This window comes from Ornithorhynchus anatinus, chromosome 1, assembly GCF_004115215.2.
Source record: "Ornithorhynchus anatinus isolate Pmale09 chromosome 1, mOrnAna1.pri.v4, whole genome shotgun sequence".
NCBI classification, from domain to species: domain Eukaryota; kingdom Metazoa; phylum Chordata; class Mammalia; order Monotremata; family Ornithorhynchidae; genus Ornithorhynchus; species Ornithorhynchus anatinus.
The window spans coordinates 25928077-25953234 of record NC_041728.1 but is presented as its reverse complement, the minus strand read 5'-3'; the positions used below and the strand labels follow the sequence as shown (position 1 = coordinate 25953234).

Genomic DNA, 25158 nt, shown 5'->3' with positions numbered 1-25158 from the left:
TTGTGTTTCTCAAGGTTTTATCTCACAATCCCTCTAGATCCTGTGACCCTGGCCTGCTCTTCCCCCATGTCCTCTGACCCTGACCTTATTTTTGCCAAAGATCAGAAGAATGGAGTAGCTTCTGTATAGGGCTATACCGCAAAGATGAGTATGCTTCAGTGTGAAAAGCCGAAGGCGTAGAGGGGGACATGTTCATGACTGCCAAAAACATAAAGGGTGAGGAAAGGGCAAACTAAAATTGTTGTCCCTAGTAATCATTAAGAATCATTTTTATTAATTAAGTACTTGCAATGTGCTAGGCACTCTAATAAGCTCATTCATTCAATAGTATTTATTGAGCGCTTACTATATGCAGAGCACTGTACTAAGCGCTTGGAATGAACAAGTCGGCAACAGATAGAGACAGTCACTGCCGTTTGACGGGTGCACAGTCTAATTGGGGGAGACGGACAGACAAGAACAATGGCAATAAATAGAGTCAAGGGGAAGAACATCTCGTAAAGACAATGGCAACTAAATAGAATCAAGGCGATGTACATTTCATTAACAAAATAAATAAGCTGTGGGGTGGATACAAGCAGACTGGGTTGGACACAGTCCCTTATCCCACGTGGGGCTTCCAGTCTCACTCCCCATTTTACAGATGAGGTAACTGAGGCCCCGAGAAGTTAAGTGACTAGGTCAAGGTCACACAGACAAGTGGCGGCGTATCCTCTGAAGTTGAAGGTGATAGGTTCAAAACAAACCGGAGAAAAAAGCCCTTTTATTTCTATAAAAACACACACACACACTCTCAAGGTAGTAAGCAAATGGAAGTTCTTGTTTTTTTTCTGCAAAATGTGTGCAGGCTGAAAAGGTCAATAGGATCAAGGAAGGTATGGATATAATAGGTTACTAAAATAATCATCAAGCTGGGCATCCAGAGGGCACCTTCACACCGTTCCTCCGCCAAGCATCCCGTTGTCACTGTTGGAAACTCAGTACTGTTCAGGACGGATCACTGGTCTCTGATCTCCTAAAAATGAAATTGCTCCCGGATTTGTGTAACCTTCTGTTACTTTAGCTCTAGGAGATGAATTTGAGGGCACGACCCATAAGTCCTGAATACCTGGCCTTCCCCCTAAGAATAATAATAATAATTGTGGTATTTAAGCACTTACTGTGTGCCAGGCACTGTACTAAGCAGTGGGGTAGATGCAAGGTAATCGGGTTGGACCCAGTCCCTGTCCCACACTGGGCTTATAGACTTACTCCCCATTTTACAGAGGAGGTAACTGAGGCACAGAGAAGTTAAGTAACCCCTGCTGTGTGTCATCCTACTGCTAGTGGTATTAGCCCGGTGGCCAGAGGGCAGGAGGTTAGGATGTCCTGAGGCCTGATTTATTCTTGGATAAACTAACTGTTAGTATCAGCTGAGTTGGACAGCCGATTGGTTTGTTGACAAACCGACCCGCATCCAGCCGCGTAGCGAGACAGTAAAATATAATAGATGATATCTGTCAGAGAATGTTACATAGCACATAAAGCACAGTTGTAGGATTTAAACGGAACATTAAAAGGACATTAGGGCGTTCATTTCTTTGTCTCTCACTCAGCCACGCTTCGCCTTACAGACTTGGTGAAACCACTACAAATTCAGTTCGTTTGCTTCGGTCTCTTGCCTCTGGCAAACCCCAACCTCACCAGCCCCAGCCCTAATGAAACCGAAATAAACTTTGCTGCTTTGTTAGCTCATGGTTTGTGTGCCATGATGGTTAGAGTTAGAAATCTTGGACAGCAGGATTCTTGCCTCCTTGTTTTTGTTTGTGCAAATTACATCTAGCTGCCTTAATTTTTTAATGCATGAGAAAATAACTATTTCAAAGGTCTTTCTCTGCATTCCCTCTTCTTCCCCCCCACCCCCCACCCCCATATCCCCTGCCTATTGTCTTTCCGCCTTGGGTTAAGAAAGCATATAACCAGCTAGCACCTGGTGACTCTGCTTTCTTAGAAACTACAGAAAGCACCAGGGCTTTCCTGGAGGAACCGAAAATCTGGGCCTCGTATTTCAGGCAATTATTCCTAACTATACAAACTCCACTTTCTTCCATGAGGGCTGAAGCTGCCTATGACCATTTGCCGTTTTTCTCCCCCACCCCAAATCCCCGTTGAGGAAAATGACTTCAATGTTTCCTTCTCCCTTTTCCTTTCTCCCCTCTTCCTGTCCGGATCCCTTCTTGAGTTTGCTCGGAATTCACTCTGGCTTCGCCACTTGTCTATTTAAGCAGCGTGGATCACTGGAAAGATCCCGGGCTTGGGAGTCAGGGGTCGTGGGTTCTAATCCTGGCTCTGCCACTTGTCTGCTGTGTGACTTCACGTAGTAAGCGCTTAACAAATACCAACATTATTATCTTTAAATTATATATTAATAATTCCTCATTTATTCACGTTAATGTCTACCTGCCCTTCTAGACTGTATGTTGTTGCTGAATTGTACTTTCCTAGCACTTAGTACAGTGTTCTGCGCACAGGAAGTGCTCAGTAAATACGATTGAGTGAATGGGCAGGGAACAAGTCTGCTAATTCTGTTGTATTTTACTCTCCCACGCACCTGGTACAGTGGTCTGCACATAGTAAGGGCTCAATAAATACGATTGAAGCAATGGGCAGGGAACAAGTCTGCTAATTCTGTTGTATTGTACCCTCCCAAGCCCCTGGTACGGTGCTCTGCACATAGTAAGGGCTCAATAAATACTATTCACTGATTACCAAATACCTTTAAAAATAAAAAAAGCTAGAATGTAAGCACAGTTTGCAGGCAGGCAAAAACTTCTAGATCAATTACCCTTTATGTCACGGAAAATAAGTGTAGGTAGCGTAATTAGTCTGTCTTCTGCATAGTTTTCCTTCAACTTCTTCCTGCTGTAATTGCTCCCTGGAAAGATTCGTTCCTTTCCCTGACTGCCGAGCCCCATCCTTGATTACCCGGCTCAGGCCAACAGAGACCCAGCCTCCTAGAAGCCGCCATCTGTCACAGACAGGGGGAGAAAAAAGTAAATGATTTGACTGCTCCAATTTACCACTTCAAGACTGTTCTGATTAGAAAAAGTTTGAAGTTTTGTTGTTAACAGCAGGCTTCAGGCCTAAAAGAAGGATTCCTACAGAAACCAAGCGTCTGCTTAGCTTTACTGCCTATGTTTGCGTGGATTTATAGAAAACCTTGAGAGGTGTTAAAAGAAAGTATTATTAACCATTGCTGTACTGCAAAATAATTCTGTTCCCTTGTCAATTAATAATGACGGTATCTGTTAAGCACCTATGTGCCAAGCACCGTTCTAAGTACTGGGCTAGATTAAAAGGTAGTCAGGGTGTCCCACATGGGGCTCACAGTCTTAAACCCCTTTACAGGTGAGGTAACTGAGGCCCCAGAGGAGTGAAGTGACTTGCCCAGGGTCACACAGCAGACAAGTAGCAGAGCCGGGATTAGAACCCATTACCTCCTGACTCCCAGGCCCATGCTCTAACCATTGTACCATACTTCTGTGAGCGTTTAGCCAAAGTAGAAAGGGAAAAACATGTTAACAGTAATAAAAGCCTTAAATCCAAGAGCACTATGGTTAACAGTCTCTCACTCCATCTTTATCCTCTTCTGATTTCTAAATTTCTGTCATTAAGGATTGTGACTTTTCTTAATTCTGACCCAGTCGTAAAGCCCCAGCCCTATCAGCAGTTTATACTTCATCTCCCTTGACTGACTGCTAAATTGAACACTTAGTACAGTGTTTTGCGTAGTAAGTGCTCAATAAATATGATTAATAATAATAGTGACAATAATAATAAATCATCTAGAGGAAGAGACCGAGGCCCACCTGTATGTGCTATCTCAATCTCAGGCACTGTTGGGGTCATGGTTGTTCATGGTTCTCAAAATGGGGGCTGCGTAAATCCAAGCAGTTTTGGACTGTCAAATTTGCTTTCGTAGTAGCTTATATTTTGCCAGAACACGTACGGTTCTTTTTTTAATAGGCTCAGGTTTATTCAAATGCAGTGATTTTCGCAATTTATCAAGCACCCGTATAATGCATACTTCTTAAACAGATCATTTCCATTTAACAAGAGTTGCCATCTTTGATCCACGATGACTTCAGGCAGAGGAGAGATGGAGGTTGAGTGTAATTCAAGAACAGGGAAGATGCCCTTTAGTCCTTCATTTCTCCTGGTTTGATCCTGCTTTGGTTAGACCTATCAGAACCTGGCTGGTTCCAAGGTCCGTGAGCGCAGCCGAGGCACACCAGGCAACGCAGGCATTCGACTGGGTTGGGCTTTCTTGAACCGGATTAGAACTAGCTTGGGCAACTGTTATCACGGAGTTCCACATTCCCGTTGATATGGCGGTGTGGTACGCTGCAGAAACGCTATCTGTCGAATTCCCTTCTGCAGCACAGGGTAATCTGCGGCTTATCTTTTCACATTTATTCTCTTAGGACTGTGCCTCATTTGCCTTCTAAATGAAATCCTTTCGCTGACTTTCCTGCCTATATTGGCATTTCCGTATTTAGTCTGTATCGATTGGTTCGTATATGGAATCTGGGGGGTTGGAGCTGCAGGTTTGCTGAATATATTCACGGGAGGAAAACCGATTTGGAATCAGGCCCAGACTTCTGAACTTGAACTACTGGCGTGTTAGCAGCCTTCTTAGGGTCGGCCTTATTAGGGTCGGCTTGATGTCCGTTCAGAAGATGTCAGCGAAACCTGGAGATAAAATGAACTTCATCCCCATTTTAGTTGGGAAATACATATTCTGTAAACTTAAAGAATACACAGGTTTCAGGTTCTCAGTTACTAGCAACAAAAATTGCCTCAGTAGAGTTTCTCCTCCCTAAAACCTGATTGGTGCTAACGTTAATAAAGATGACTTTGGGGTTCATAGATGCAGGACTACTTTGAAAATGTAGAATGCTTTGCTTCCTCATTGTTTTCGGAATGAGAATTTAGTAATTAATCATAACAGTTGTGGTGTCTGTTAAGCACTTATATGCCAAGCACTGGACTAAGCGCTGGGTTCAATACAAGATAATTAGGTCAGACGCGGCCCCGGTCCCATATGGCGCTCACAGTCTAAGTAGGAGGGAGAACAGGTATTTAATCCCCATTTGACTGCTGAGGAAATTGAGGCATAGAGAAGTTATGTGACTCACCCAAGGTCACACAGTAGGCAAGTGGCGCAGCTGAGACTCGAACCGGGTCTTCTGACTCCCAGGCCCCATGCTCTTTGCACAGAACCACATTTTTGATATCACAGATTTCTTAGCCCTACATTTAATAATTAGAAAATGGAAATGAAGCCCAAAATGTGTAATCTTCTCTTTAGTCACCGTCTGGTTAGTTTTCCAGACTCAGCCATTTAGGTGGCAACCATTTAATTGCTCTCTATTGGAAAACAGTGGCTGTTGTATGACACATCTATGGCGGTAGGGTCAAGGCGGACTTTCTTGAGCGTGGTGAGGGTTAAAATCATTGAACTGCTGAAATAATTTTACCGATCGAAGGTGGTCGGGGCCAAGCGGGCCTCGTGGCTCCCTGTGTCCGAGAGGGAGGACTGACTCATTGATTTAAGGCTTCAATCATTTGATCGTATTTATTGAGCACTTACTGTGTGCAGAGCACTGTACTAAGCACTCTGGAGTGTGCAGTGTAACAATTAACTGACACATTCCCTGCCCACAATGAGCCCACAGTCTACAGGGCCAGAAAAACTCAAGACTCTCCAGAGTTCTCGCCATGTAGCCTTCCCTTCTAGCCTCCTTATAACCCACTTCGGATGGCAGTGCCAGTCTCTGCCTTGGCTTCCTTGAGTTTTCTAAATTTCACAGCCAGCGATTGAGTTTAATTTGTTGTTTCTTGTTGTGTTTAGCCTCGATCCAGAGCAGAAAGAAATGTTAATTGAAGTAATCGAAAAGCTCCTGAAAGATAAAAGCACGGTAAGCAGTATAATTTTATGGAGTTTAGGAAAACAATCTTTGAATCTCAGCAGCCATTCGGGCACACACAGTACCAGTTCTCGCTGGGTCTGAATGTTTGTCGGGAGGGGGTGGGCAGTTACAGCACCTTGGGGGAACACGGCTTGAAGCCGTCGGCACATTTCAGAAGTAAAAGAGGGGAATTTTGACCCAATACGCCTGATTGTGACTGAATTGTTGGGGTTTTTCGTGCCAGTGAAATGTTTAAATCTGGTTTTGAATCGACTGGTTTGGAGAAATAGTTTATTAGCTGCCACTTCTGCCCTCCAGGCCCAATGAACCGATTAGACTGTGAGCCCGTCATTGGACAGGGATTGTCTCTATCCGTTGCCGAATTGTCCATTCCAAGCGCTTAGTACAGTGCTCTGCACATAGTAAGTGCTCAATAAATACTATTGAATGAATGAATGAACTAATATTCCGTCCATAAAAATGAACAAATCAGTGAGATTTAACTCTGAAATTTGAGCAGTTGCAGGTAGCGACAACTGCTCTACTCCATACCTCTCCCTTCCCTGATGTCATGCGGTGTGCTGGGGAAGGGAAAGGGAGGAAAGATAATCAAGAAGGACGAGTCCCTTTCCCACATAGTGCTCACGGTCTTAATCCCCATTTTATAGGTGAGGGAACTGAGGCTCAGAAGTGGCTGGCCAAGCAGACAGGTGGCAGAGGTGGAATTAGAACCCAGGTCTTCTGCGTTCCAGGCCAGTGCTCTTTCCGCTAGGCCACACTGCTTCTATTGTATATAATACAGCATAGGGCAGGAACGAGTTATAGATAATAACCTCTTTGAGGACAGGGGTCACGGCCTCTTCTTCTTCTGAAGTTCTTCTTAGCAAATAGTATCGGGGTCTGCACGGAGTAGGTGCTCAGTACGTACTGTGAGGTGTTTTTTATGGTATTTAAGCACTACTATGTGCCAGGCCCAGTACTTAGTACTGGAGTAGACTGTGAGCCCATCAGTGGGCAGGGATTGTCTCTTTCTGTTGCCGAATTGCCCATTCCAAGCGCTTAGTCCAGTGCTCTGTACATAGTAAGCGCTCAGTAAATACTATTAATTGAATGAGTGGAGTAGAGACAAGCTAATTAAACTGGACACAATCCCTGTCCCACATGGGGCTCACAGTTTTAATCCACATTTTCCCGATGAGGTCAGTGAGGCACAGAAAAGGGAAGCGACTTGCCTGAGGTCACACAGCAGGCAAATGGCAGAGCTGGGATTAGAACCCGGGTCCTTCTGCCTCCCAAGCTTGCGCCGGATCCACTAGGCCACGCTGCTCCTTGACCTCGGGAGCCTCCAGGAGGTGTAATAATAATAATGGCATTCGTTAAGCGCTTACCATGTGCAAAGCACTGTTCTAAGCCCTGGGGAGGATACAAGATGATCAGGTTGTCCCACCTGGGGCTCACAGTCTTAATCCCCATCCTACAGTTGGGGCAACTGAGGCCCAGAGAAGCTAAGTGACCTGCCCAAAGTCACACAGCTGACAAGTGGCTGAGCTGGAATTTGAACCCATGACCTCTGACTCCCAAGCCGGGGCTCTTTCCACTGAGCCACGCTGCTTCCCTATAAAAGATTGAAAGAGGGAACAGGAAGGAGACACTAGAGAGAAGCATGGGAGACTTAACAAAGACCTCCCTTTATTGTTTTGATTTTATCACCTGAATTCACAGCCAGGTCATTAGGGTCAAGAGATGGGGCACTGGTGAGGCCAGGGGATTTGAGTAGGGAGTTCAAAATCTGAAACTGCTGTGAGGGCAGCATAAAAGAGGGTACTATGCAGGGTCTTCCCTAGGCAGGATATTTGGACCCTTTGACTCCATCCCGAGGAAGCCCTGCCCCTCCTCCTGAGCGGAATCCAGAGAGCTGCCCAGTCCACAGGGCACGGGGAACCCGGGAGCAGCTGTCGATCCGAGCCATCAACACCCCCTCTGACCTCCCTCCGTCTCCCCGCTGCCCCGTGAGGGGGCATTCCTGCTCGGCGGGAAAGGCCCAGCGTCCGGCCGAGAGGAATGGGAAAGCGGCGGCGGCCGTGCCGTGTCCTCGGAGCGGGTAGGGGTTCCAGGGGGGACGTCCCCCGTCTCTCAGCTCTTTCTCCCAAACCCAGAGTGATCGCTGCCCCGGGTGAATTGCTCTGGGCCTACCCTCTTCCAGAGTCACTTCCGGTCCTCTCTGTGCATTATCTTCCGTGCTCCTCCCTGGTCAGTACGGCGAGCAGTGTTCGCTTTCTCCCGGAGTTATTTTTCTTTTCTTTCTCTCCTTCCTCCGCCCTTAGTTCTCCCTCTCCGGTCAGCGTTAGTTGACTACTTTCCCTTTGCCTATTTCAATGGGCCGCGGAGAAGGTGCTAATCACGGAGGCCCGTGGTGGGGGAGAAAGCTGAGGCCCAGTGAAGTGCCTTGCCCACGGCCACAAGGCAGACAGGTGGCGGAGCGGGGATTCGAACCCAGGTCTTCCATCCACCAGTCGTATTTGAGTGCTTACTGTGTGCAGAGCATTGTCCCAAGCGTTGGGGAGAGTACAGCAGAGCAGTGCCCACGTACCATTTATATTTCCGAAAGGACCCGAAGAAGAGAACAGAGCTTGCCCCTGTAGGGCTGGTGGAAGGCTTAAGGAGCACAGTGTTGACTGTCATTGAATGCTGTGACAGGGACAGATTAGGAGACCCTGGTGGGGTCATTTGGGGCATTTTCTGGCTTTTCCCTGGAGCGGCAAATTACATTTATGCAAGTTACGTGGCAACCCCGCAGTCCTATACAAATCTCATTATCAGTTCAGCGTCCTAAACTACCTGAAGTTGGAACGGTAAGCGAGGTGGCCAATAAGACTCCTTCAGCACTAGATTTGTGAGGAATCATGCTAACCTTTTCCTTTCTGTGTTTTCTCAAACCACTTTATTCAAGGAGAGGTAAGTTGGAAACTGTCCAATACCTAGGATTCATTTTCCAAGTACGTAGCGAGCTGTGGAATCGAACACAATTGCCACTGAACCCCCCGTGTAGAGCCCCAGTTGCTTCTCACGAAACCAAAATCCATTTTCGAAATAAATTGGCTTCAGCCCTGAGCCGTTTTACAGTCTCGGCGATGACCAGTTCTTCCACTTTTATTTGAAGAGCTGAGTCAGAAGTGTTCCCGAATGTAATTGAGCTACCTTAATACCAAATAAAAGCATGCTTAAAAACACCCTCCAAGCAACCGTCTCCCTGCTATTTGGGGAAAAACCTACAAGAAAGGTGAAATATTGATAATTGTTGGGGTAAAGGAAGTTTAAATGCTCATGATATCTACTGTGGTTTACAATTATTTCTTGGTCTAATCAATTCTTCCCCAGATCCTCTTGGTCATTTTGTAGTTTTCCATATGACATCCTTGCTGTTGGTGGGGTGGGTATTGATTGCCACAGTGGTGGAATTTAAGCGCATACTGTGTGCCAAGCACTGTGCTGAGTGCCGGGGTTAGCTCGAAGATAATCAGGTTGAATATAGTACCTGTCCACGTGGGGCTTACATTCTAAGTAAGGGGAATATAACTTAATTCTGATTTTACAGATGAGGAAACTGAGGCCCAGAGAAGTTAAGTGACTTGTCCAAGGCTTCACAGCAGACAAGTGGCGGAGCGGGGATTAGAACCCAGGTCTTCAAGCGATGGGTCGTATTTATTGAGTGCCTACTAAGCCGTGAGTGCAGAGCACTGTCCTAAGTGCTTGGGAGTAACAGAGTTTGCAGACACATTCCCTGCCTGGAACGACTTTAGGGTCTTCAGATTTTCAGGCTGTGTTATTTCCACTAAACCAATCTGCTTTTCACTTGCTAATGGACTGCTTAGTTTCTTTTGTCTTACCTTGCCTCACACATTCCTTGAATTTTTTGGTGAAAAGATAATAATAATAATAATAATAATGTTGGTATTTGTTAAGCGCTTACTATGTGCAGAGCACTGTTGTAAGCGCTGGGGGAGATACAGGGTCATCAGGTCGTCCCACGTGAGGCTCACAGTTAATCCCCATTTTACAGATGAGGTATCTGAGGCACAGAGAAGTGAAGTGACTTGCCCACAGTCACCCAGATGACAAGTGGCAGAGCCGGGAGTCGAACTCATGACCTCTGACTCCGAAGCCTGGGCTCTTTCCACTGAGCCACGATAGTCTACAAATTTTGGTATAGTTGTCCTTCATAGTTGTATATGAACACAAACTTCCCCACAGAATTTATGCACTTATCGGTTCTTTATATTAATATTTGCATCCTCCTCTAGACTAAGCTCATGGAGGGCGGGGACTGTCTACCAACTCTCTTATATTGTACTCTCCCAAGTGCTTAGTACAGTGCTCTGCTCACAGTAGGCGCTCACTAAATACGATTGATTGATAGTGGTGAAGTTCACCAGAGTGCACGTGTAACCGAAGAGGCCAGTGTGGGACTCATAGTCTTAGCTTCATCGTGCCCACAAAATGGCTGTCCCTTGTTCCGTTATAATAATGTTGGTATTTGTTAAGCGCTTACTATGTGCAGAGCACTGTTCTAAGCGCTGGGGTAGATACAGGGTAATCAAGTTGTCCCACGTGAGGTTCACAGTTAGTCCCCATTTTACAGATGAGGTAACTGAGGCCCAGAGAAGTGAAGTGACTTGCCCACAGTCACACAGCTGACAAGTGGTAGAGCTGGGATTCGAACCATGACCTCTGACTCCGAAGCCCGGGCTCTTTCCACTGAGCCACGCGACCTGTTTGTTTGCTCTCTTACCTTGTCGTCTCATTTTGTACGACTCTTTTGCTTAAAAAATGCCACTCCTTTCCTCGATAGTGGCATATTCTCAGCATTTGACTCCTAGGTTTCAGTGGAGAATACAGCGCCGTGAGAAGCTCTCTCTTACCGTGTCCACAGAATGACTCCTCTCCCCTCCTTGCTTTCGATCTCCCGATTTCCATTCTTCATAGAGATGAGGCCTGCCGTCGCTGGGTAGCCTCACACGTCCTACCCAAAATTAAGGTGAGCATAAGCAGCGGGGCTCAGTGGAAAGAGCCCGGGCTTGGGAGTCAGAGGTCATGGGTTCGACTCCCGGCTCTGCCCCTTGTCAGCTGACTGTGGGCAAGTCACTTCACTTCTCGGTGCCTCAGTTACCTCATCCGGAAAATTGGGATTGAAGACACTGAGCCTCACGTGGGACAACTTGATGACCCTGTATCTCCCCCAGCGCTTAGGCCAGTGCTCTGCACAGAGTAAGCGCTTAACAAACACCAACATTATTATTATTATTATTATTACAGTCTAGAGGATATAATAAAGTAGCGAGTTTTCTCCCCAAAAAGAGCTTATACTGTAATTGGGGAGACAGTTATAAAACTATTTACAGCTAGAGTGACTGAAATAAGTACATTGATTGGGTATGTGGATGTGGGCGGTAAGGAGGGAGATAAATCTGTAAGTGTTATACAGTTGGCCTAAGGGATGATGTGGCCCAGAGGGCTGGAAAATCAGTCGGGAAAAGCCCATTGAAGAGGACACCAAGGTTGCGGTATTCTAGAAGGGGGAGAGTGGTGGTGATGTCTACTGGGCTCAGTATATTTCACCCGGCGGGAGCTCAATAAATCTGATTTTTACTACTCTATATCACTTGGCGTGTGTAGGTAGAGGAAGCAGGTCTGCAGAGATGCGCTGGAAAGAGGGGAAATAGTGGGAAGTTGTGAGCGAGGTATGGGGATGGAATGAGATGCTTAGCCTTTAAATTTTCACTGATGATTAATTCTAAATAATTTATCAAATACTCCCGAGTGAATAGTCGACTCTAATGAGGGAAATGCAGATTGTGGTTCAGAGTATGTTTCTTCAGTTGAGGTAAAGCCCTTATTTTGAGATTTTTAAAGTTTTCATCTTTTTCAAAGGAAATGAAAGGAATTTGACCCGCAATTGGCTCGATTTTCAACTCTGGGGCAGGGAAGGGGAAACTGTTCCCTGCCTGTGTGAAAAATAGGCCTTTCAGAAGACTGTTTTATGTGTCTGGGTACCCCTGAGTTGCATGGCCCCAAGAGTCGCATTGAGGGTGGGTGGTGCCCAAATTAGGGCAGCCTAGTATTTTTAGGGGTGGGCACTCTGTTTTTTTTCTTTTACCCCTTTGTATGCCCCTCTCTCCCCCCACCCTTCAACCCTTCTTTCAGATAATCTCTGCCAGGAGTCAGGAGCATGGCTCCAGTTGGTGAGCACTGAAATATGCCGAAGGCAGCTGAGAGGTCGAGGAGGATTAAGATGGAGTAGAGGCCGTGAGATTTGGCAAGAAGGGCATCATCGGTGACCTTTGAGAGGGCAGTTTCTGTGGAGTCAAGGGGGCGGAAGCCGGATTGGAGGTGGTCAAGGAGAGGATTGGAGGAGAGGAATTTGAGACGGGGCGCAGGCAACTGGCTCAAGGAGTTTGGAGAGGAATGGTAGGAGGGAGATGGGGTGATAACTGGAGGGAGCTGTGGGGTCAAGAGAGGGTTGTTTTAGCGAAGGGAAGACGTGAGAATGTTTGAAAGCGGTGGAGAAAAAGTAATTGGAGAGTGAGTCGTTGAAGATGGCAGTCAAGAAGGGAAGAAGGCAGGGGACTGGTACTTGGATACAAGCCTGGGTGAAAAGCAGTTGGAATAAGGAGAAGGCTGGGCCCAGGAACTGTGCATTGCATGGGGCAGTGGGAGATCAAATTCCTTGGGGATCTCCAGTTTTTTAGTGATTAAAGGACGTTTTGTAGACCTAATCCCAGAGCAAAGTCCTACCTTTAACACAACTTGGCCATTTCAAGGCCGATTGATGGGTGCGGTCTAGGCTCATTTACTAATTTTAAAATGTACATTAGTTTCCTTGGATTAATCTTTATTTAAGATGTCTCTTCTAACTATTGTCTGGAATGTTATTGTGACAATAATGCAAATTTTTTTTATCGTTTAGGGTACTCACATTAAGTGATTAGGGGACCTGAACTGAGGGTGCTCCCTGGGAGAGTCCTGCAAGGGCTTGAGAAAGTCTATGGGATCTGTCCGTCTGCCTCTCCCGATTAGACTGTAAGCCTGTCAGTGGGCAGGGATTGTCTCTATCTTTTGCCCAATTGTACATTCCAAGCGCTTAGTACAACGCTCTGCACATAGTAAGCGCTCAATAAATACTATTGAATGAATGAATGATTGCCCAGGGCCAAGTCAGGTGGCCGGGAAGTCAGAGAGAGCTGGGTTTGGGTGGCCCCATGTCCTCGGAGCCACCGAGGATCCTTGCACAGCAGTCAAACAAGCAAGCAGTCAGTGGTATTTATTGAGTAGTTACCGTGTCCACAGCACTGTACTAAGCGCTTGGAAAGTTACAGGGACAGTAGAGTTGGTAGACAGGATCCCTACCCTCAAAGTGTTTACAGTTTAGTAGGGGACACAGACATTAAAATAAATAGCAGATAAGGAAAGTGCTATAAGAGCGTTTCTGGCCCCATTCTTTTTGACAGCATGTATAAATGATTGGGGGCCGCTGTGTTGGATTTTATGTCTTTTGTGTGTGTATGTGTGTGTTACACACAGCAGGCATGTGGCAGAGCTGGGATTAGAACCCGGGTCCTCCGACGTCCAGGCCCCTGCTCTTCCCACTAGGCCACACGGCTTCTCTACAGATCATATTACGGGACCCAGTTGAGTCCAGGTGAATGCAATTACTTTTCAGCATTCCTCGGATTTTTAGATCGTGATGTTGGCCTCCCTCTAAAATTACACCTTTGGGTATAAGAACTTTAAGATTTGCTGGTTTTTCACTTCTTTCTCCAATTTATAAGTAGTTGTCTACCCCGGCGTATAAGCATATCTCTCCCAGCGCTTAGAACAGTGCTCTGCACATAGTAAGCGCTTAACAAATACCAACATTATTATTATTATTGTCTTTGAATGTCCAATGGTAAGCTCATTATAGGCAGGGAACATGTCTGCTTATTCTCTTGTGGTGTACTCTCCCAAGCGCTTAGAACAATGTTCTGCACATGGTAAGTGCTCAATAAATACTAATGACAGATTGGTAGCCAGGAAGCTCTATCTAAGAAATTTTGGGAAGGATCAAGTTAAGCAGTGAACATTTGATGGGTAGAGTTGGATGATGAGTCACGTTCATGAGAAATAATTCCGAGTTTTCACCGTGGAACTCAAGTGACTGTGGTTTTACCCCCCCATGCTATCAAAATTTTATTTTCATGAAACGGTCAGAATCTGGATATATTCATTCAATTCATTCAGTAGTATTTATTGAGCGCTTACTATGTGCAGAGCACTGTACTAAGCGCTTGGAATGTACAATTGGGCAACTGATAGAGACAATCCCTGACCGATGACGGGCTTACAGTCTAATGGGGGAAGACAGACGCACAAAAACAAGACAACATCATCATGATAAATAGAATCAAGGGAATGTACACCTCATTAACAAAATAAATAGGGTAATAAAAATATAATAATGGCGGTATTTGTTAAGCAAAGCACTGTTCTAAGCGCTGCGGGGGATACAAGGTCATCAGGTTGTCCCACGTGGGGGGGTCATAGTTTTAATCCCCATTTTACAGATGAGGTAATTGAGGCACAGAGAAGTGAAGTGACTTGCCCAAAGCCACACAGCTGGCAAGTGGCACAGCTGGGATTCGAACCCATGACCTCTGACTCCCAAGCCCGGGCTCTTTCCACTGAGCCACGCTGCTTCTCTATATACAAATGAGCACAGTGCTGAGGGGAGGGGAAGGGAGAGGGGGAGGAGCAGAGGGAAAGGGGCTGCGTGTGGATTTTCCACCCTGGGGACCGATGGTTACGTACGGAGCAAAGATCAAATCTTGATTTCTGTGTCCTCCAATCACAGTTCATGAAAATGGAATGATCCGTTTAACTTAACTTCCTCATTGAGCATCATTCTTGTCTCCCTCTGGCTCATGCTCCCGACCCCCTGCCTACATATTTTCCCTTCTGCCCGCAACTCCCCACTCTCTCCCATCCTGCAAATTACTGTTCTGATGACCCAGTTGTAATACCTAGCACATCTGACACTGCTTTGCACTGAGTTCAGATACCCTTGTGTTACCCCGTGAAGCATTTCTTTAACGTTCTAGTCAAGGCTCTATGTGAAAATGTATCTAATTATGGAACTGAGTGTATCAGTATTTTAAAATATTTTAAAAGGTAAATCGTCCAGTCATTTTACATTAGTATTTAAATAAACGTGACCGTCTAAAAATCAAAAACTGTTTGGATGGTTTAGCGGGTTCTTAGACCATCTGGGAAAAAGTGTTTTTAAAATATGACATTGGACACGTAACTCATCTGTACCTCAGTTTCCTCATCTGTAAAATGGGGATTAAGATGGTGAGCCCCATGTGGGACAGGGACTGAGTCCAACCTGCTTATCTTGTTTCTACTCCAGTGCTTAGGAGTAGTCACTTAACTTCCCGGTGCCTCAGTTCCCTCCTCTGGAAAATGGGGATTAAGATTGTGAGCCTCACCTGGGACAACCCGATGACCCCGTATCTACCCCAGCGCTTAGAACAGTGCTCGGCACGTGGTAGACGCTTGACGAATACCAACATTATTATTATTAAGTGCCATTTTAAAAAATGGCACACTTCCACGAAATTAAAAATCTGCTCCACTTTTGTAAAGGATGCGACTTGAGAAATTGATCTTTAAAAGTGGAAGGAATCGGCACCTAGGGGGTCGGGTGCCATTTTCTCTTAGTGTGGATTCCCGCCAAGAGATCCTAGGAAATGGACGCGGCCGTCACCTCGTTCTGATTCTGGCAAAAAGGGGACAACGTGCTGTCTCCCGAAGACTGGGACAGAAAAGGAAGTGGGAACAGCCACTTTCACGTGGGGCAGCTGTCATCCTGGCTTTCCTGACCTCAAACTCCATTTTGAGAAATGTTTCACACCGATCAACGGTATTTATTGAGCGTTTACTGCTTACTCACTTTATTGAGCACATACAAAAAGACTAGTGACTTTGAATCTACAGCAGTACTGTTAATAATAAAGTCATTGAAAGAAAACCTTTCTGAAGAACCAAAATGTCCTTGGGACTGAGTTGGTTATCTCTTTCGGTTAACAGCTCAGCTCTCTATCAGCTGACAGCCACATCTGCACTTTTCAAACATTCCTTCCCTTTTTTTGACCTATGAACGTATCCGTCCCAAGAACAGAATCCCAAACAGGATGCTGTCAATCAGTGGTATTTAGTGAGGACTTGCTATTATTATTATCATTCTGGTATTTAAGCACTCTGTCGAGCACTGTTCTAAACACTGGGTTAGAAACAAGGTAATCAGGTTGGACACATGCTCACAATCTCAATCCCCATTTTACACATGAGGTAACCGAGGCACAGAGAAGTGAAGTGACTTGCCCGGGAACACACAGGAGAAAATTAGAATTGGGATTAGAACCCATGTCCTCTAACTCATTCATTCAATAGTATTTATTGAGCGCTTACTATGTGCAGAGCATTGTACTGAGCGCTTGGAATGGACAATTTGGCAGCAGATAGAGACAATCCCTGCCCATTGACGGGCTTACAGTCCAATCCGGGGAGACAGACAAAAACAAGACAACTTAAGATAAATAGAATCATGGGACTCCCAGGCCCATGCTCTACCCACTAGGTCACGAGCACTGTATTAAGTGCTTGGGAGAGGGCAATACGACGGACCTGACTAACTTGTATCTACCCCAGTGCTTAGAACAGTGCTTGGTACATACTAAGCGCTTAACAGGTACCGTAATTATTAATTAACAGAACTTTTCCCTGCCTTTAACGAGCTTACTTACGGTCTACAGAACCAATCTAGAAATAGAGATGAAAGATGCAGTTGGGCTTTTTTCCTCCAAGCCAATTGCCAGGTAGAGCCAGATAGCTTCCCTAAAGCTCTCCTCCCATGTATTCCTTTATTCTGATGTTGGACAAATTCGGCTCGTGGAGTCTCGGTATTTTCACTGAAGTGTTTCGATAGGGGTCCGATCACTCGTTATTGAGCGTCTACTTCGTGTGGAGCACCGAACTCGGCACTTGAGAGAGTGCACGTAAAAGTACACGGGTAAGCGCTCAGTAAGTACGGTGGAAGGAACGAACGGTCGGTGGACACGTTTCCTGCCCACAACGAGCTTACAGTTTAGAGTACTTTAACAGGTAATCTGTTGTTTAGATGTCGTTGGGCCCTAATCCCCAATCGATTATTAGGCGGTTTTCCTCAAAGAACACTATCTTAGGTGTCTTGGAATAAGATAGGACTTTTTTCCCCCCTCCCCCCACCCCCCAGCTCAACGATTAATCTTAACCGTTTGCATTTAACGAGTAGATCGGTTTAATTCAAACTAGAATATGTGGGTGAATCAGGGTTTTCATCTGATATCGATTGAATGTTGGTAAAGGCTTTACTATGGTGGAGGAGGGGAAAAAAACCCCAAGTTTGTGCAGATGTTTTATTGTGATAGATCTATTATCCAGCTATTAGAAGATAAATGACTGATCTTTCCCATTTTCCATGCCTCCAGAAAATTGAAATAAGAAGGGGAATATCATTTGAGCTGTATGATTAGGGCAGGTGGGATGGCCATTAATTTAAGAGAAGGGAATCTTGGCAGCATTGGCCAACTTGCACCATATTATCAATCAAACTCTGAGGCACTTCTTGTGATGACCCAGCACTCTCAGGTTTTTGCCGCGTTAATTAGAATTCATGACAAAATAGATGCAAGGAAACGTTTTGTACCCTTCATAATTTTATAGAAAATTTATTGTTATTAGAGGAACCATTTGCTTAGTGTGATTTTTTTCATTACCAGCTTGTCAACTAGCATAGATAATCTGGAGAAAATATGAACTCCATAGATTGGGTGTCACTTTTGTTGATGGTTCATGTAGTTTACCTTGGAGCGCAGCTAATGGCTGAAGTTCATAGCAACAGCACAGAAAAACGTGGCAACCAGCGGAAGACAAATGAACCATGTTTATTGCTTTAATATAAAAAATACATAAATGGAAAGCTGCATTTGAATTTGATGAGCTCATTGCTAGTTTTGTTGGAGTGATTTATTTTTTCCCTTATAGAGAAAGCTACTATTGACACAGTGAGATGGAAATTAAGTGACTGTATTTTGGAAACAGATATTTTTGGTTTTAAAACCCGAGTGGATCATTCTGTTTTAATTTCAGGTGTTTTATGGAATATTGAGCATTTGCCAAACTAAAATGATCCAACTGCTTCTCCAGGGTTTAGTTATAGGGTCAGATTGGTAAGAAGATGGCCCGAGTGAATTCTGGAGAATGGCCATTTGTAGTCTTAATAAATGATCCCTCTTTGTTTAATCTTTTTTGTTTCTGTTATATTTGAATTGTAATATTAACAACATACTGTTCTTACCAGTTAGTTTTGGAAAGCCAATTTTGAATACTTCCAAATTGTAATTAATGTGTGTGTGTGTATATATAGAGTGTGCTACTTTTATGTGTGTATATTTGCATATATAAACTCATATTTTACATGCATATAAGTAGCACTGTATATAAATGTTTGTGCATGTGTGTACAAACACAACTCAAATTGAATTCCATCTGGGAACTAACTGTACATGCTCTCGATTAAGACTGCGAGGCCCATGTGTTACAGGGACCTTGTCCAACCTGACTACCTTGTGTCTTCTTCAGTGCACAAAACGGTGCTTGGCACATAGTAGGCGCTTAACAAAATGCCACAATTATTTCTTTTAACTGGATCGTAAGTTAAACACCAGAAACATATTGAGGATCCAGAACAGATCACTTGTTTATAGTTCTGCCTTTGGCCAAATTAGCCTTTGTTTTAGGAAAAATTCGTTTAACTTAGGATGAGTATTACTTCTGGAAGCTTTGCTTTTATGGGCTGCCTCCCAAGCAGTTGATCTAAATATGTGTTTGTTATTATAGCACAAGTATCGTAACTATGGCTTTAAAGTTCACCAGCTCTTCACCCAGATACAGCTACGTATAGGTGTACAGTATATCTAGTATTTTATATATGCTTGTAGTTTTAAGACCTAACTAATTAAAACCCAGAAATATGATGCAGTTTGTTGGGATAAATAGCTTCTATCGCCTGCCTTACCGAGGAGCCAGATTTAATCAAAAGGGAGGCGTTTGAAAACGTAAACTTAACTTCCTTTCCTTCTAAACAGAAAATCTAAAATTATCATGAGAGTAATGCATTTTTATTTAGGTCTCGCAAATAACCAATTCCTTGCTTTCTGGAATGAGCTGTGTGCATGCTGGGACCAGCAGGAACCAGTACACGGACAGGGCGGGAGTCAATAAATGCAACTTCACGTTTATACTGATTGGTAATTCATAAAATCCCCACAGGACTCGAAACTTGTTTAGCATAATAGCAAGTCCATATTCTGAGCTGTTTTCTTTCAATTGTATTGTTGGGTGCATATTAATACACTAAATGTCAACCAGATACAGAGAAAAATCACTAAAAATAAGAATATCATTGTGTTTAATATTTTTCAAAAAGTGCCATTTCAGTGAATTGTATTTCTATTTAATTGCTTATTTTAAGTCAATGGGGAAATGGTAGCATCTGAAATGAAGATTCCCCAGTGCTTAGAAAGAATATGACGTTAATTTGCAGCTGAAGAACTGTATCACAATTCTGTTTAACTGCACACATATCAGTGGGTTCGCATAGAAAAGTCTCATCGTGTTAGATGTGCCGCTTAGCATGTCGCGTAATACAAAACAAATCTTAATTAAGCCAATTAGGAGAAGGAGAGCAGTGATTCTTAACGCGCAGCGACAGAGCCTAAGGCCCGGTTGCAACTGCTTTTCTTGACAAGCACTGGCATTTTGTTGTGTCTTTGGCCAAATTCAGATCGCTGTCCAAAGCGACGGTATCATTATTTCCACTGAGTAAGAAAGGGCTTCTCGGCGACAATTTTTTGAACCCAGCTGGGCTTAAGAAGAATGTGAAATCTGGACGTGAGACTTTTATGTGCTTAAGATTTTATTTTTTTTTGCCAGCACTCCTGTCCCAACAGAGTCAGATGAATCTAGAATTAGGATCTGCGGGTTAAGGCGAAGCTTCAGTTGGAGTTAGGTGAATCCACCCGTCCTCAGAAAAAAAAATTCACTTTGGATACGTCAGATCGCTACTGAATCGATTCCCCCGATTAGACTGTAAGCCCGTCAATGGGCAGGGATTGTCTCTATCTGTTGCCGAATTGTACATTCCAAGCGCTTAGTCCAGTGCTCTGCACATAGTAAGCGCTCAATAAATACTATTGAATGAATACTGAAGTCAGGTATTCCTTGTGAGCGGATGGCTGGTGATCAATCGTGAAAGTATTGGCCGTATTTTCATTAGCTCGATAACTGCATGCTGCAAGTACTATATCGCCTAAGCACCGAGTATGCTGTTTTAAACGCGGTGCGAAGCCGTTGATTAAAAGGATTCCTAATCGCCGTGCTACATCTTTGTTTTCTAGCTTGTCGCTGGAAGTGTCGTGATGGCTTTTGAAGAAGTGTGCCCGGACAGAATAGATCTGATTCACAGGAACTACCGCAAGCTGTGTAATTTGCTGGTCGACGTGGAGGAATGGGGACAGGTTGTTATAATCCACATGCTGACACGATACGCACGTACCCAGTTCGTGAGTCCGTGGAAGGAGGTAAGCGGTGGATACACCCGACAGCTTAGAAAATTCCACAGAGGACGGCGTAACTGGAAAACGGAACACGCCTTTGACTCTCGGTAGAGACTGTTGAACTGTTTTAAATGTGGAAATACTCAAACCCGAGGGACCGGCGAAGGGCTCACAACCCCTCTGGTATCTTAAAACGAACCTTTCTCATCACCTTGGCGTTGTTTGGCAGTTTGCACGTTTCGTAATTGCAAGCGGGGCCTAGTGGAAAGAGCGCGGGCCTGGAGACAGCAGGGGACCTGGGTTCTAATCCTGGTTCTGCCACTTGTCTGCTGTGTGACCATAGGCAAGGAACTTGACTTCTCATCTGCAAAACAGAGAAGCGGCGTGGCTCAGTGGAAAGAGTCCGGGCTTGGGAGTCAGAGGACGCGGGTTCTAATCGCAGTCCGTCGCTTGTCTGCTGTGTGACTTTGGGCAAGTCGCTTAACTTGTCTGGGCCTCAGTTACCCCATCTGTAAAATGGGGATTAAGACTGTGAGCCCCATGTGGGGCAACCTCATTACCTCGTATCTACCCCAGCGCTTAGAACAGTGCTCGGCACATAGCAAGCGCCGAACAAGTACCATAATTATCATTCAACCTGCTCTCCCTCCTACTCAGACTCTGCGCCCCATGCGGGATCCGATTACCTTCTGTCTACCCCAGTGCTTAGTACAATGCTTGGCACATAGTACACATTTGATAATGAGTACCACGATAAGTATTATTATTGTTATTAATTAGCTTGAATTTAGGGCCTAATCAGAATGCTGGCATCCCATCATATTTTTAAAAATCTTACCCGGCAGTGGAATAGAAAAGATTGACCGAATGTTGCCATCCAAGCCCCGGTTGCACCATTTAATACTAACGAGGGCCAATTTAAAGCTAAGAATAATGTAGGTACTTTTTATTTCCATTGGCCTTCAAGAGGCTTTTTTTTCCTGAAGCTTTTACTAGCTTTCCTGGAATCAGCCAGATTTTCTCTTCATGATGTGGTAGACAACAATTTCTCTGACGATAAGCAAAGTCAAATTGATGCTTCGGTCTAATCTGCCCTGAAAGTGAACTTATTTTGGCTATCGACGACGGAGGACGTTGTTTTTCCCCCCTTGTATCAGAATAACAATTAAAAAACGAAAGCGGTCGGAGAATTTTAAGAACAGAAATATTTTGAAAATTATGCTGGTAAAGATGATTTAAGCAGTCCTCAGTCGATTTAGGAGAATGATGCATGAAGTTCCAGTAATAATAGTGAATCTGTCTAAAGCGCAGTAAACTGAACCCTAGGAAAGCAAAGGATTATCAGTGTGTTTGCAAGTCGGTGTGAAGAAGCAAAGCCGACTTCCAATTTTTTGACGAGCAGATGAACAAGGAAGCGGTGTGGCCTAAGGGATAGAGCACAGGCCTGGGATTCAGAAGGACCGGGATTCTAATCCTGCCTCTGCCATCTGTCCGCTGTGCGACCCCGGGCAAGTCACCTCGCTTCTCTGGGCTCAGGTACCTCACCTGTGAAACGGGGATTGAGCTCCTCGGAGGACAGGGACTGCGTCCGACCCAATTTGGTGCATCCTCACCTTAAGGATCCCTTATTAAAAAATGGGTGGCGATGAAGGTGGCATGGAAATGTCTAAGAGAAGCGGGATGGTCTAGTGGATAGCGGACGGGCCTGGGAGTCAGGTCGTGGGGGCATTCATCTGTTCATTTATTCATTCAGTCGTATTTACTGAGCGCTTACTGAGTGCAGAGCACTAAGTGCTTGGAAAGTACAGTTTGGCAACAGAGCAATTCCTGCCCAACAACAGGCTCACAGTGCTTGCCACATCGTAAGCACTTATCCACCATCATCACCGTCAGGCTGGGGAGAAGTCCTATCCTGGCTATCAGTTGCCCTACCCCTCCCCAACCCCCCACTCCTTCCCCACTACCCGAAATGCGTATTTTCCAGCCTCCACTCCCATGCCCTGCTCCTCCGGAATGCCAACTCACAGTTCAGGTGGAGTTTTGTGGTGTTTTTTTTTTTAATTAATGTGTTGTTCTCACCCATATCACATTTTTGACCCGCTGCTCTTCGGTTCCTGAGACGTGGCCACCCCGATTCGTCCTTGTCAATCGTTCATATTTATCGAGTGCTTACTACGTGCAGAGCACGGAACCAGGCGCTTGGGAGAGTCAGATGCGACGGAGTCGGTAGACAGGTTCCCTGCCCACAAGGAGCTCACCGTCTCCACCTAAATAAGTTACAGATATGTTCTCAAGCGCTGACGGTGGGGTGAATAAAATAATAATTATGGTATTTGTTAAGCGCTTAATCTGTGCCAAGCACCGAAGAAAAGGTATCGATCCCAGTGCAAGGCCGACAGGTAAGGGAGAAGGATTAGTGCAAAGCAGCGTGGCTCAGTGGAAAGAGCCCGGGCTTGGGAGTCAGAGGTCATGGGTTCGAATGCCGGTTCTGCCACCGGTCAGCTGTGGGACTGTGGGCAAGTCACTTAACTTCTCTGTGCCTCAGTTACCTCATCTGTAAAATGGGGATTAACTGTGAGCCTCACGTGGGACAACCTGATGACCCTGTATCTACCCCAGCGCTTAGAATAGTGCTGTGCACATAGTAAGCACTTAACAAATACCGATGTTATTATTATTATTAGAGGAAATGAGGGCTTAGTCAGGGAAGGCCTATGGGTGGAGTTCTGATTTTAATAAGGTTTTGAAGGACAGGGCTGTGATGGTCCGGTGGTTGTGAAGGATTCTAGGCCAGAGGGAGGGTGTGGGGTTGTGGTCGGTAGTCAAGTAGGTGAGATTGAGGTAATAATAATAATAATAATATTGTTGTTATTTGCTAAGCCCTTACTATGTGCAGAGCACTGTTCTAAGCGCTGGGGGAGATACAGGGTCATCAGGTTGTTCCACGTGAGGCTCACAGTTAATCCCCATTTTACAGATGAGGTAACTGAGACACAGAGAAGTTAAGTGACTTGGTAGAGGGGGTAGGTTGGTGTTAGTCGGCTGGGTCGTGGCAGGCAGTCAGGAAGTTAAGGTAGGAGAGGGCAAAGTGATTGAGTGCTTTGAAGTCATTGGAAAGGAGCGAGGAGTGGTAGCCCGTGATTGGGCAACAACTGGAGTTTCTCGAGTGGGGAAACACGGGCCGAATTGGTTTTAGAAAAAGGATCTGAGCAGCAGGGTGAAGCATGAACAGAAGTGGGGAGAGACGGGACAGGGAGTTCACCGAGGAGGCCGATGCAGGAATCCAGGCGAAAAAGAATAAGTGGTTGGATAAAGGTGGTCACAGTTTGGATGTAGAGGAAAAGGCCCATTTTAACGACACAAACACAGCATTCTACACACATCCCTTTCTCTCCAGTGTAGAAGAGACACTTTATTATTCATTATGGCGTTTTTAAAATCATTTGCCAGGGCAGATACGGGGCTTTCATATGGGACAGGAATTCGGGGATCTTATCCCCATTTTCCAGATGAGAAAACTGCGTTCCAGAAGGGTTAAGTGACTTGCCCACATTCATCCAGGAGGCCAAGGGCAGAACTGAGACTGGGTCTACTGACCGTCGGTCTGTGCCCTTCCCACGTTCTGTCGTTTGCCTTCGTAGTCAAAGGAACCACCACTCACGGTGAAATTCACTTACGAGAGAGTGTGCGGCCGAAAAGTCTCATGCAGGGACCACGGTCCCGGCCACGTTAGCCACACAGAAATGGGAGCCTCATGTGTTGTCATGCTTGATGTTGGCAGCTCTTGGTGCTGCTTTCTCTGTAGCCTCTTGCCTCTCGTTCCATTCAGAGCTTTTGTTTGAAGAGAGTGGCTCCTTTTTGGATAGCAGTGCGCCGTGCTGGTCTGTCCTCAGGAATCGATCCCTAGCGAGCAGCTGGGACGCGGCTTCGTCTGAGGCTCTGTCTCATCTTGTTCCTCCTTGCTCTCAGTCTTTTAATTCCAGCTCTCTACGGAGCAATTTCGATGGGTATCCTGCCGTCGTTCATTCTCTCCCACCCAACGTAGTGATGTTAAGGGGAGCGGAGCTTTGATTCCAGGAGATGGATTACTCCGATTGTCTGTGGTCTTCTCTTACCGTCTGGTATCGAGTACAGACCTAAACTGATCCTGGGGGAACTGCTCAACGAGCCGGAGGTGGCCCGGGGCTCGTGACAGAGGAGAAGATTGAGCAACATTTCAGTCGACCTGTAGTTTGATGCCGCGTCCTGGTTGATCGTTTCCCAAAGGGCACGCTGGTCTTTTCGATTGAGTTTTCTATATCTTTCTCTATGATGGTACCGGCCCCGCCGTAGACAACGTGCTGTCACTAAAAGCTCGGAAAGTATAAGACAAAGAGGTGGGTTAGGCTCTGCTCAGGTGGAGCTTATACTCTAACTGGGGAGACAGCCACAAATATAAATAAAGGATCGGTGAAAGTAATCGAATGCACATTTCCAGAACGTATAAACCTCCAGCGTATGGACTGGCGATGGCT

The 25158-nt window shown here is 45.3% G+C and overlaps 1 protein-coding gene across 2 annotated transcripts in view; it reads left to right on the top strand.

The window, feature by feature from the left end:
- The window catches only part of AP3B1 (adaptor related protein complex 3 subunit beta 1), a 249431-nt gene that overhangs the window by 55501 nt on the left and 168772 nt on the right, over positions 1 to 25158 (top strand). For both annotated transcript variants that reach the window (XM_029079817.1, XM_029079872.2), the window contains exons 6-7: positions 5894 to 5960; positions 20486 to 20668. In XM_029079817.1, coding sequence (XP_028935650.1) covers positions 5894 to 5960; positions 20486 to 20668 — 250 coding nt within the window. The remainder of the gene's footprint in view (positions 1 to 5893; positions 5961 to 20485; positions 20669 to 25158) is intronic.